Source organism: Cuculus canorus, chromosome 1 (assembly GCF_017976375.1).
Source record: "Cuculus canorus isolate bCucCan1 chromosome 1, bCucCan1.pri, whole genome shotgun sequence".
Lineage (NCBI taxonomy): Eukaryota > Metazoa > Chordata > Aves > Cuculiformes > Cuculidae > Cuculus > Cuculus canorus.
In genome coordinates this window covers 155,648,081-155,660,094 of record NC_071401.1, presented here as the reverse complement: position 1 = coordinate 155,660,094, position 12,014 = coordinate 155,648,081, and the positions used below count along the sequence as shown (strand labels likewise).

Genomic DNA, 12,014 nt, shown 5'->3' with positions numbered 1-12,014 from the left:
AGAGGCTAAGGATAGAGGAGCTCTGTGGGAGAAGTTTGGGGTTTTTTTTTGGCAGCCCTTCTCGCGATCGCACTTTGGCTTCGCCGCCTGGGGTCGGTAGTTTTGCAGGCACCGCCCCTCACCGCAGCCAGGACCTGTCGGCGAGAGCGCGCGCGGCTCCCTCGCCATGGCCAAGCACCATCCGGATCTCATCTTCTGCCGCAAACAGGCCGGCGTGGGTGAGTCCCGAGTGGGGCCTCGGGGTGGGGAGTCCCGGCCTCCTGCTGCCTCGAGTGAGCCGACACCGGCCGTGGGGAGTGGGGGGGGAGGGAAGGAAATAGAGGGAGAAAGGAGGGATGGGGAGGAGAGAGGAGGAAGAGGGAGGAGAGAGGAGGGAGAGAGAGGAAAGAGGAGGGAGAGAGAGGAAAGGAGAGAGAGTTTTGAGCAAGGAGCACCAGCCACGAGTAGTTTCACACAGGCACCAATGCTTCAAGTGCTATCTCCTTTGGAAGAATCTTTTCTTTTTATAGTAGGCTGGCTATAGTCTTTCCACAGGGCTGTTCAGACCATTGGTAGCTTTCTGTCCTGATGTAATTCTTGGCTGTTGAGGAGGAACAGATGAGGCTGAAGAGCACTTGAAACTAGCAAGTATCTTTTGAAATATAGTCTGACGTGGATACATATGAAACGCTCATTATTTGAAGTAAAACCTATGGATGTGTTGAACAGGAGAACCGAGTGGTTCTGGTTTAATGCATGATCTTTTTAAGTGAGGAAAACAGAAATCTCAGCCCTATGTGGCACAGAAGTGCTTGCCAGCATGGGTACACAGCGTGATCAACTAATCACAAAGCTTCAGTGTTCCATACAACAGTCAATAAGCAAATTAAGTAATTCTGGACACAAAACTCTCTCAATGAAAGTGTAGGGCATGTGGGGACAGGAATGAGAGGTCAGATCATAAAGAGAGAGAAATTTTACACAAGATTACATGCTCTCCTCCCATGCTCCCACCCTCCCTGTTTTAATTTCACTGTTGTGTTGGTGTTCAGTGGCTTTCTGTGGTTTTTGCCCTGCAGAGGGAGAGGAAGCTCCATGAGGAAAGGCTCTGGCACTGCTCCCGGGAGTCCACCCTGAGGTGCGGGTGCTCTGGGCTGCTCTCATAGAAATGTTTGGCTGGAAAAGACCTTGGAGATCATTGAGACCAACTGTGCCTGTCCACTACTAAACCATATCTTGAGCATCTTATCAACCTGTCTTTTAAATATCTTTAGGGACGGAGACTCAACCACCATCCTGGGCAGCCACTGCCAGTGCCCGAAAACCCTTTTGGTGAAGAACTTTTCCACGTATCCAATCCAAACCTCCCCTGGTGCAACTTGAGGCCATCTCCTCTTGTCCCATCACTTTGTAAAAAGTCCCTCCCCAGCTTTCCTGTAGGCCTTTCAGGTACTAGAAGGTCACTTTGAAGCTTTCTCTTCTCCAGGCTGAACAAGCCCAGCTCTCTCAGCCCGTCCTCTTACGGGTGGTGCTCCAGTCCTCTGATCATCTTTGTAGCCCTCTTCTGGACCTGTTCCAACAGCTCCGTGTCCTTCTTACATTGAGGGTTCCAGAACTGAACACAGTACTCCAGATGAGATCTCACAAGAGAGGAATAGAGGGGCAGAATGACCTTTCTTGACCTGCTGGCCACACTTCTTTTGATGCAGCCCAGGATACGGTTGGCCTTCTGGGCTGCGAGCGCACGTTGCCGGCTTATGTCGAACTTCTCATCCACCAGCACCCCTAAGCCCTTCTCCACAGGACTGCTCTCAATGACATCATCTTCCACCCTGTATTGAAACTGCATATTGCCCCAACCCAGAGCAACCAGTGGGTGTCGTTGCACATTAACAGTGCATGTACACTTTGGCATATGTCTGCAGGAGGATATATATTGTTTATCAACACCCTCATGGCAGGGGAGTTGGAACTGGATGATCTCTAAGGTCTCTTCTGAACCAAACCATTCTGTGATTTTATGATCGTAAAATGTGTTCGTATTTATGCTCAAACTGTTTTTGTGGTTTAATTTCTTTTTAAAGACTGCTCACAGCAAAGGATAATTATTTGACATTCAAGCTTGTAGTTATATTTTTCTCCTGCTACTGCCTCAAATAAATTTTTTCTTCTTTTCTTGTCTTACAGCAATCGGAAGACTTTGTGAAAAATGTAAGTATAGCTTCTACATATAGCTGCTTGAGAATACGGTCTTGTGGTTAGAGCGTGCAGTTTGGATTTGGGGATTGGATTCTGGTTTTGCTTTAACCATGAAGTTGATGTCACTCTTTGAGATAGGAAAATTTACTTGTGTATTGCGGCTGTAAATCAATGAGTCCTCACAAAGTTGCATACTCAAAGAGATTGTCACACAAATGCTTGCTGTTCTGGAGTATGTGCCACCAGCATTTTCAGTAGCTGAGGCTACAGTGATTCCTTGATTGATTCCTTGTGATCTGCAATACAAATGATCAGCCTGATCATTTCAAAGCAGGAAAAAAAGTGCATTTTTGGAATCTGACTTCTTCATACTTTGAGAGAGGTTCCCTTTAGCCTCTGGAAGAATAAGAAGTGGCAGTGGCAGCGGGGAACATAAAAATTAGAGCAGAAAAGGCAACACAGAATCAAGTGCCAGTGCTCAGCTGTAGGAGAGAAGAAAAAAGATTATGAGCTGTCATTGGATCCTTGTAGGGGAACAGAAAAAATAAGATGACTAGTTACTGACTTAAATATAGTATGAAAATAAGCCAAGTGGGGAGAAGCACAGTCTGAGGCAGCAAGATTGTTTTCAAGAGCGCTCAGCAGTGAAACAGGTTGCCATTGGTAGTAGTTGAGGGTTGTCGTGCTGGAGATTTAAGAGCAGGTTAGATGAGCTGTTTGGAGGAGTCAGGATTAGATGCCTTGGGAACTGGTAATAGGATATGAAGCTTTTCATCCCTAGGTCAATGTTCTGGATAAAGTCCAACACAACAGAGACTGTCAATAGCATCTGATGGCTGCTTGCCTGTATGATACAAGTACTAGAATTTCATTCGGTTCCTTGTGAGAAAGCAAGAGCAACTTCTGCGAAATGGCTGTTTATGCCAGTTTATTCTTTCCTTGGCCTTCTCACAGATGAAGGATTAAAGGGGCCACGAGTACGATCGCTAATCTCATCTCTTTGAGAATAGTAACTCCAGACTTCTGTGGATGTGGCACTGTTGGAGAAGCTTACACTGCTGCTTCTGTGTAGGTGAGGACGCTAGTCTTGTCAGTCCAGCATTTTTTTCACAAGTGAAAAATTCAGAAGTTCTAGAGTAAAAAAGTTAATAGTATGATGTAAGCAGGTGTTGGCTAATCACAGAAGTGACTTTGGGTTTCTTCTCTGATTGCGAACACATGAATAAATAGAAAATGTCAAATATTGCAGGCTAGTTGCCCCTGTTCTTTTCCAGTCTGTATGCAAATACAAAGTTGCACCCCATGCCTTCAAGCTGAATTTCTGCAGTTCAAGTGTATTGTCCTTGAGTGTACAGGCAAGTTCTTTGTCTAGGAAGCTTTTCCTGTTTGATGTGAAGAAGAGAACATTCTATAACCAAAGGCTCTGCTCTGCTTGCAGGTGATGGCAAATGCGTGATCTGTGACTCCTATGTGCGGCCCTGCACTCTGGTGCGCATATGTGATGAGTGTAACTACGGCTCGTACCAAGGGCGCTGTGTGATCTGTGGGGGCCCAGGAGTGTCCGATGCCTACTACTGCAAGGAGTGCACCATCCAGGAAAAAGATGTATGTTGTTATTTAGTCTCCTGTTGAATTAGTTCTGTCCTTATTTAGCTTACCTTTAAGGGCTTTGGAGCTACAGAGGTTCGTGCTGGGACATGGGACACTTGGGCTCCTCTACCAATATGGGCACTGGTTTTCATTACCTCACACCTTTCTTTCCCTGTTGTTAGTTCCCTGTGTTTGCAAAGCATTTTGAGGTATCGTAGCATTTTGAGGTACTGTAACTGTCTTCATCTCGGAGTGCTTTGCACTGCACACTCAGGGTTCGCTTCCTCCACACGCTGTGAGTTACTGCTTTAAGTTGTTCTCTTATGAGATCATTCAGCCTGGGTTCTATCAGAGTCAGAGATATTCCAGGCACTGCGGAGGCAGTGGTAGGAGAACCTCCTCACTACAAGTCCATCATCAGCCACTGACCAAGGGCACGTGTGGTACTGTAGAGCCTATGGAATCACCACCTGTGTTTTCATTTGCGTTGGGACATAAAGTTAGATCTTAGTGTCCAGTGTCTGTACTAATTGTATTTTACAAATTTAAAGTTTCTTGTACAATTTCAGTGAGATACGACTTATTTTTTTTTATGCTTGTCTGGAACGGTCTGTGTCGTAGTCATCTCTTTTTTCCGCTAACACTTTTTGGTGTAACGATCCCTTATTTCTCTACTCAGTGCTATAATCCTTTTATAATCTTCTTGTGCTGAAAGATAGTCTCTGCACATGAGAAATGAGGCAGCTGTTCACCCCTTGTAAGTTAATTGTTAATATCCAACATGATGAGTGCAGGACGTGAACAACTGCAAATGAAGTGCTAGAAAAACCTTAGGGGGAAGCAAAAACATGGTGCTTACAGTTGCAGTATCGCAAGAATCTGGACCTGATGGCTGTAAGAGTGTCTGTTAGAGGTTGTTTGTGCTTTGCAAATGCCATCTCCAGCACACCCTAATGACAGTGGAGAACATGCTGAGGGAATGGTTCAGATTCATTTAGACAAACACGCTCAGCTGAGGGAGTTGCTGCCTTAATTCTCTGCAATGTCTATGTTTTCTCTGAAGGCCTGCAGCTAAAGCGAGGACAGGGGCAGGTCCTCATTTAGATTTAATCATTGGATCTGACAGCACCAGAAACTTTCTTAGTATCTAAATATGGATATAAATGCTGTGACGGTGGTGCTGCCTCCTACTTTAGAAATGCTGTGAGAAACAGTAGTTTCGTTCCCTTGCTTTTGGAACCAAGATACTTGCCTTGATAAGTTATGAGTAAAATAGGCTGGGTTTTATTTTTACCAATTCATATTGGTAAATTCATTGGTAAATTATGAATTCATGTGGGGGAAGGGCTTTAAATTGGAAGGGGGAAGACTTAGATTAGACTTTAGGGAGAAATTCTTCACAATGAGGCTGGTGAGGCACTGGCACAAGTTGCTCAGGGAATCTGTGGATGCCCCTTCCCTAGAAGTGTTCAAGGCCAGGCTGGATGGAGCCTTGGGCTGCCTGGTCTGGTGGGAGGTGTCCCTGCCCCTGTCAAGGGGTTGGAACTGGATGATCTTTAAAGTCTCTTCCAACCCAACCCATTCTGTGATTCTGTATTGATTCCCAAAAGGTATTTTCCATAACCTAAGCTCACCTTTAGTTTATTGTGTCTGGTTCAGTTGTGAAATATCCAGATGCTATGCAAGGGAGGATTGTAGAAAAGGTGGAGTTGGAGAAGCAGAATAAGAACTGAGTATTTTGAAAGCGAGGTGAAGTCTGCTGCGGGTGAAGGCACTTGCTCTATATAAGCAAATTCGAATGTTAGGAATTATTGCAGGTGTGGAGTTGCAGATCTGAAACAGCAAATTTGACATGTTTGACTTGCAGGATTGAAAAGCGTTGGCACAGATGTGGGGTGCTTGGAATGGGAAAAGCTGTGTGCTGCCTGTCACAATTATGGTAGCCGGTGCTGGTGTCAATGAGACAAGCAGATGGACAGAGCTCTATACCTGAAGCTCTAACATTCCACGGTTTCAGTCACGGCACTTTCATCATCCTCAGAGAAAGACTAGAAAAGATAGTGAAGCAGGAAAGCAAATACTTGAATGGAGGGAGAAGGTGGACTGCTGTTGGGCACGGGGCAAAGGGCCTGGTTACTCTCGGTTCATTTGTTCTATGGAAGGAGGAATGAGGTATTGTAGCATCCCGCTTTGATCTGTAAGTAAGGGTCAAAGTCCTGTCTTGTCACCCAGAACAGCTGTGAGTTGCAATAAGTAGTCTCTTCTTGGGACCAGGAGCATGCTTATGTGCTGCCTCCTTAGGAGGAGGTGGAAGAATGAATAGAGCCCTGCAATAATGCTGTCAAGACTGTCACAGACTCCCTGGATCGTGGGAGGCAAGGCTTGGAAGAGTCCTACTGTTGAAGTTCAAAATTAAGTAAGGAGGCAGTAACTAGAGATGGGTTGTGGCAAGTGTATGGGGGAGGAATGATTTCTTTTCCACCCTCTCTCTGTTATTTCTACTATGCAGACCCTGCCCACTGGCTTGCATCTCCTGAACAGGAGCAGGTGTCGGTGGGGCAGCTTGGGTGCAGTTTCTACAGCAGCTGACATCTGCCCAGAGACATCTTTCTAAATCTAATCCATTTGAGCTTACACAACAGCCAAGGGCATGTGTTCCTCTGCCTCCTGGGCTCCTCACAGCTGCTGTTGCCAGCCACAACATTTTGCCCTTGTGAGTTATGCAGGTGCTGGGCTCAGGTGGCTGACGGACAAACGTTCACTGGTACTCCAAGAGGGTGCATCTTTAATTTATCTTTGCAACCACACCTCTGAGGTGGATCTTCCCTGCTCCCCTTCTTGCTTTTCTTGTAGCTTTTTTCTCACTGTCTACTAGAGTTCAGGTACAAGAACTTGTCTCTGTAGCTGCTCTGAATAGCTGTTCTCTCTCAAGATGACCATCCAGCCTCTACAGTAGTCCATCCAGGATGGAGGAAACCTGAGCTTCAGTTCTTCTGTCACAGCTATGGGGGGTCCCTAAACACAAGAATGGCTTGGCGACATCTAAAACAACAAGATTCTTTTTGGCCAAGAAGAGGAAAGGTTATTTCCCTGGGCTCTATAAATCCTGCATATCCTAATTTAGAAAGAATCTAGTCTTGAGACACTGAGCATCCTTTTCATTAAACCGTGGGTGTTATGTGAGCTGTTTTCCTTTTTCACCCTGAGCAACTGTTAATAAGGCATCCATCCTCTTCTCTGCTCCACTCTCTGGCTGGTAGTAACCAGAACAGGAGGGTAGTTTGTCTGCAGAGCTGTTTAAAGCATGTGTTGAGGACAGAGTGAGGAGCATGGGAACTGAGAACTTACCAGAACTATGTAAGTGATAATGTTGTTCTGTTTGTCCATCTCCTAACTTACATTGTCTTTCCTTCTTACAGAGAGATGGTTGCCCCAAGATCGTCAACCTGGGCAGTTCCAAGACAGATCTCTTCTATGAAAGGAAGAAATATGGCTTCAAGAAGAGGTGATCCTATCCATACGTGGCTACACCTCCTGTTGGGTTGGCAAGAGTGTCTTGGAACTTCTCCGGACTTCACTATTGTTGAATACCTATAGATTATTTTTCTCTAAAACAGTACAAGTTCCGTAGTATACTTGGGGTTGGAGAGTAACTGTTCAAATGGGGACTGAAACCTGATCAGAACTATGAGAAAGAGCAAATGAGGACTACTATCTCTTTTTCTTTTCAGAAGCCCTGCTAGTAGGTACCCCAGCTTCCTTTAAAAATCCTAGTGAGTAATTATTTACACACGGAGGAGACTGGCTCAGTGAAAAGCAAGTGCCATTTCTGTTGTGGGAAAACATCTTGCAGTGGTTTTTACCAGGCCTCCTCTCAATTGTTTGAAATCACCCCATGCCCCAGTATTGAAGAACAGAGCACCAATCCCGTGTGTCTGCTTCCCCCTCTCCTTCCTCCAGTATATTTCCATACTGTCCTGTTTTGTAAGGAACCTGCTCATGGCTGATGCTTTCCTAGGGAGAGCCCAGCTGTTCCGTGTTTTCTTTGACAGATTAATCCAAGGCCATTTCTTGTAACCGTTTCTGTAGGATGCATACCAATAAAGCTCTTCTTTTGGTTTTTTTTTTTTTTAAAACAAGTATTTCTCTCTGATTCACTCCATGCCTAGCCCCTCTGGACCTTTCTGGGGACACACAGGATTAGCCCAACTAGAACTGCACAATGGGTTATCTGGTTTCTGACAGGGCCTGCTTATGGCCATGTGACCTTGCTGCAAGGAGCTTCAGGGAATGGCTATCGCTTTTGTCTGCCTGTGATCCCAGCCACTCATCATTTTGTCCCGTAGCGTGAGGATCGCTGAGCTTGTAACCCTTATCCTAGCTAATACGGCTGTGGATGTTGTTTCACCATGCAAACATCCAATCCCTTTCTAAAACCTACTAAGCTATTCGACTCGCCATCCTGTTCTTGTGAATAAGTTAAAGCCTTCCCTGCTGTAACTGGAAACCAACTATTGTGTTCTAGGCTATTGGCTGTGTGCACGCTGAAAACCAGAGGCTGCTTGTTTGTCAAATACCAGTACAGGCTAAAAGCAGTCTGTTTGCTCAGCAGAGATCTGGGAATGGAAGCCTTTACGCAGAGGTGGAACAGAGTTCCCTACTAGGGCACGCACTCCTCAAATGGTTAAATGGTGTCCTAGCACCACATGCTCTGTAGTCTTCAGAGTCTTCATCATCTGAGCAGAGCGTCTGCTCCAGTAATGGGATTCTCTTTGTTCAGTCTTGGGGTGCAGAGCCTGTTTTGTGCCCTTTCTAGGATTTCAGTTGTTCCCCCGAGGTTAGTACTGATCCTCTAACTCGTCTGTGATATAAATTCCTCTCCTACCTGCTCCAGCCATTTAAGCGATTTGAATAAGAGTGAAAACAAGCAGACAAGTTGTGATCATCCTTCCCTTAAAAGTCATCTCTTCCTGCTGCAGCTGCCTCTAGCTGTGACTGGTCCTACGGCTGCTCCTCCCTCTCCTCTCCTCAGCTAGTAATTCTGTCATGTTTCTCTTGAAAGCTTTTTGCAGTCCTGAGAGTATCTGTGTCTTTTTCCCTGCACACGCTTCCCTTTCACAGGTTCTCGTTAATTTTACTAGCGTGGATTCCATTTGCCGAGATGTTCAGGGCAAATTGGATCTTTGGTTCCAGCAAACCCCACTCTCTCAAATGAATTCTTCCTGAATAAGCAGCTGCCTCTTGCTCCTGTCTGCCCATGTCAGAGCCATTATCAGCCGTGTTAACTTCTGTATTTCTTTACAAGCAGGACATGACATGCAGATTTTTTTTGTACCTGGAACTTTATCACTTCAACCAGAATTTATCACTTGCTCCCAGTCAGGCTGCCCAAATTATCACACTGGGGAACGCAGAAGCTTTATAGGTTGGTTTTTTTTTTTTTCCTTTCCTGGAAGTTTCTAAGATAACAAAAGTAGTCTGGTGAAGGTAGAGGGAAATGAAGTTAGAGCTATTTCTTTTGTCTCCGAGTTATTGCCCCTGGGGCAGGGACCCCTAGAAGATCTAATTTTAGAGCAGCCTGTGTTCCTGATCATTTAGTAGGATCAACCAGGCAGGGGTTGCTATAGAGATAAGAGTGTCCCCATCCCTTCCCCCACCCCCAAAACCGGCTGAGTGTACTTACTTTCTTGGCACTCTGGTGCCCTCACTCTGGCTGCTGGGTATATCGGGCTGCGTTCTGGCAGCAATGAGAGTTAAGCTGCCATTTCTAGTTGTTCTGAGTCACTGGGCAGGTGGAGAGAGGGAGGGACGGGCTTTTTCCCCTTTGCCTTGTTTGCTCAGACAGCTCTGGGGAGAATGCCAAATGCTGCCGGTGCTCAGATTGATTCAGCGCCTCCGCCTTTCTGGTTTTTGCAGAGCACGGATGGGACATTGCCCTGAAGCTGCTAAATCAGACAAGGGTAATGAATATATCTGGGTAGCCCAGAAAAACTCAGCCTTGCTTGTGTGGTAATGATTTCTCTTCACCAGCAAAAGAAACCCAGGCAGGGCCCCTAGAAAAGCACAATATTTCTTACCTAAATGGATTTTAAAGGACTTGTCTAGTAGGAGATTTCCTGGTAGTACTGGGGACCAGAGCACGTGCTAAAAGGACGAGCTTCCCTACACGGGGAAAATGAGACCAGACACATCCAACTACTTTGTGCTTTCCAAGCTCTGGAAGGGCTTCCTCAGACATTGGAGTCTTAAGCTCCCTGGCTGCCAGCTGCGAAGCACTTGCATGACAAATGCAAAAAAGGGAGAGAGAGAGGGAGGGCTGCATCTCTGTGGCAGCTGGACCCCTGTGGTGCTGGCTGCAAATCCCAATTGTATGGAGCTGAATGTGTCTTCCTGCCATTACTTTACTAGGTAGGGTTATCGTTTGTTTTTTCTTTTTCTTTTTTTAATCAAAAGGATGTTAGGTAATAAGTAAAAAAAAATCCTTTTATTTCAAATATTGACATTGAGGGGAGGAACATGGGACCTCTTGGCCTATTAAGTAATCGGCCTCTTTGTTGCCAGTACTAACAAGGCATGGCTGCATTCTGAAATGTAGATGTTCCCTCTTACAAGCCCCTTCAGATGAACTACTGGCCTCAGCTACCACCACAGATAGCTCCGTAACACACCTCTGGTCCTTTGAATCATGCAGACCTTGTCTTGACAAAGCCCTCCACCTGAAGCATTATCTTTCTTTTCAAAACACCCCAAAGGCAGGCAAAGGCCTTGAGGTTTCCTGTGAGCTTTCCCTGAGGGAGCTGCATAGCCAAAATCCTGCTTCTGAAGTGGTATCTGCACAGGAGCTGTTATTTTCTCATTAGAGGGATCAGCTGGAGATGTTGTTTGCCCATTTCAATAGCAGGAAAGAATTTTTCATTTCCTTGAGGTCGTCATGTGACTCGAATGTAAAGAGGATTCAGGGTATGGCAGTGTTAATTACACCTGATTATAACCTGACTGCCCTTCCTTGGCATTAAATAACCCAGCAAAATGAGCTCTGTCCCAGCAGCCTGGCAATTCCTTCCCTCCCCACACGCACATGATTCGGTAGCTTTGCTTTGACGTAATAGCCGAATGGCCGAGAATGCGTGAGTGGATACCGTGACAGAATTCCTCTGCTTGCATGTGTACCGGGGCGATGCGATAATTAAAGGAGCATGGTCAAGGCACAAGTATTTTAAAGAGCCCTAATGTGTAACACCCTCTGAGTAACACCTTATTAAAACAACAATAGCATTTTAGAAATGTAATTGCCTTTTTTCTTAATGATGCTAAAAATAGCGCACTCATTTTAATTTCCTCATCTCTGGCTGACAGTGGGATTTTGTTTCCAGCAAAGCAAGGAAGTATTAGGGGAAGAAAAAAAATCTCTTGTAACTAAATTCCTTTTAAAATAGGAGCGATGAAAATAAGGCTGCTCGTAATAGCTCTCCGAAATCTTTCCCTTCTCATCCTCCCCATTCCACGGGAGAAACAAAAAACAACTTCAAAAGTTGTTGTGTTTTTTTTAATCAGTGGGAAAATGAGCACTAGCACGGTGGCTGGGATTTCTTAATGCGTGGTTGTTGACAGGTTCCCAAAAAAGTCCTCTTCAGTGGCAAAGGTGGTGCCAAAGGTAAAGGGTTCCCGAGCGAGGTCAAAGCAAACCCAGAGAGATGCCAAGGATCTTTGTGGAAAGGGGGCAAGAGAGGAACATATTTTTGCAGTTGGGAGATGGTCACTACAGAGAATTATTGAAGCTGAGGGACATGGAGCAGCTCAGGAAGCGTCTGTGGTCTTCATCCCTTTTGAAAATGGGCAATAGATTAAGCTTTGGAACATAACTTATTGAGAGAATCTAGTTCCAACATGGAGTGTGGCTCCCTGATGGCCTTTGTCTCAGGAATTCTGCAGAAGCAAGACAAATGGGACATTTCACAGGCCAGGCAATCTGCGCTCACTGTGACAGGAACTGTGGTAGTGCTTTGGTCACCCAAACAGGTTCTTCCTCTGAGGTCTGCTTGTGTCAAATGAGGAAAGTGCCCAACACGTGGCTGGGAGAGTCTGGAAATATTGTTCTTGGTGTCCCTTCCACTTGCTTGGAGCTTTACTCCGATCATAAGCTGCTTTACATGCAGACAGCGAGAGTCTTTTGCTGGTGCTGTCTGTCTGAGGCGATGGCGTTGGATGTAAAATATGTGACCTGTGGGTGCCAGCGGGAATTTTCA

At 45.6% G+C, this 12,014-nt stretch overlaps 1 protein-coding gene across 1 annotated transcript; it reads left to right on the top strand.

Moving 5' to 3' along the window:
- Positions 1–17: 17 nt before the first annotated feature.
- PHF5A (PHD finger protein 5A) lies at positions 18–11,024 on the top strand. Its single transcript, XM_009556622.2, has 4 exons — positions 18–218; positions 2,167–2,190; positions 3,617–3,783; positions 7,188–11,024. The coding sequence occupies exons 1-4, from the start codon at positions 167–169 to the stop codon at positions 7,275–7,277; spliced, it is 333 nt and encodes a 110-aa protein (XP_009554917.1). The 5' UTR covers positions 18–166; the 3' UTR covers positions 7,278–11,024.
- The last annotated feature ends 990 nt before the right edge of the window (positions 11,025–12,014 follow it).

Bases quoted from the DNA above. Each gene is read 5' to 3' on its own strand.
- PHF5A (XM_009556622.2), top strand. From the start codon at position 167: ATGGCCAAGCACCATCCGGATCTCATCTTCTGCCGCAAACAGGCCGGC. The intron at 219-2,166 runs GTGAGTCCCGAG...CTTGTCTTACAG, and splicing joins CCGCAAACAGGCCGGCGTGG to CAATCGGAAGACTTTGTGAA. The intron at 3,784-7,187 runs GTATGTTGTTAT...TCCTTCTTACAG, and splicing joins GCACCATCCAGGAAAAAGAT to AGAGATGGTTGCCCCAAGAT.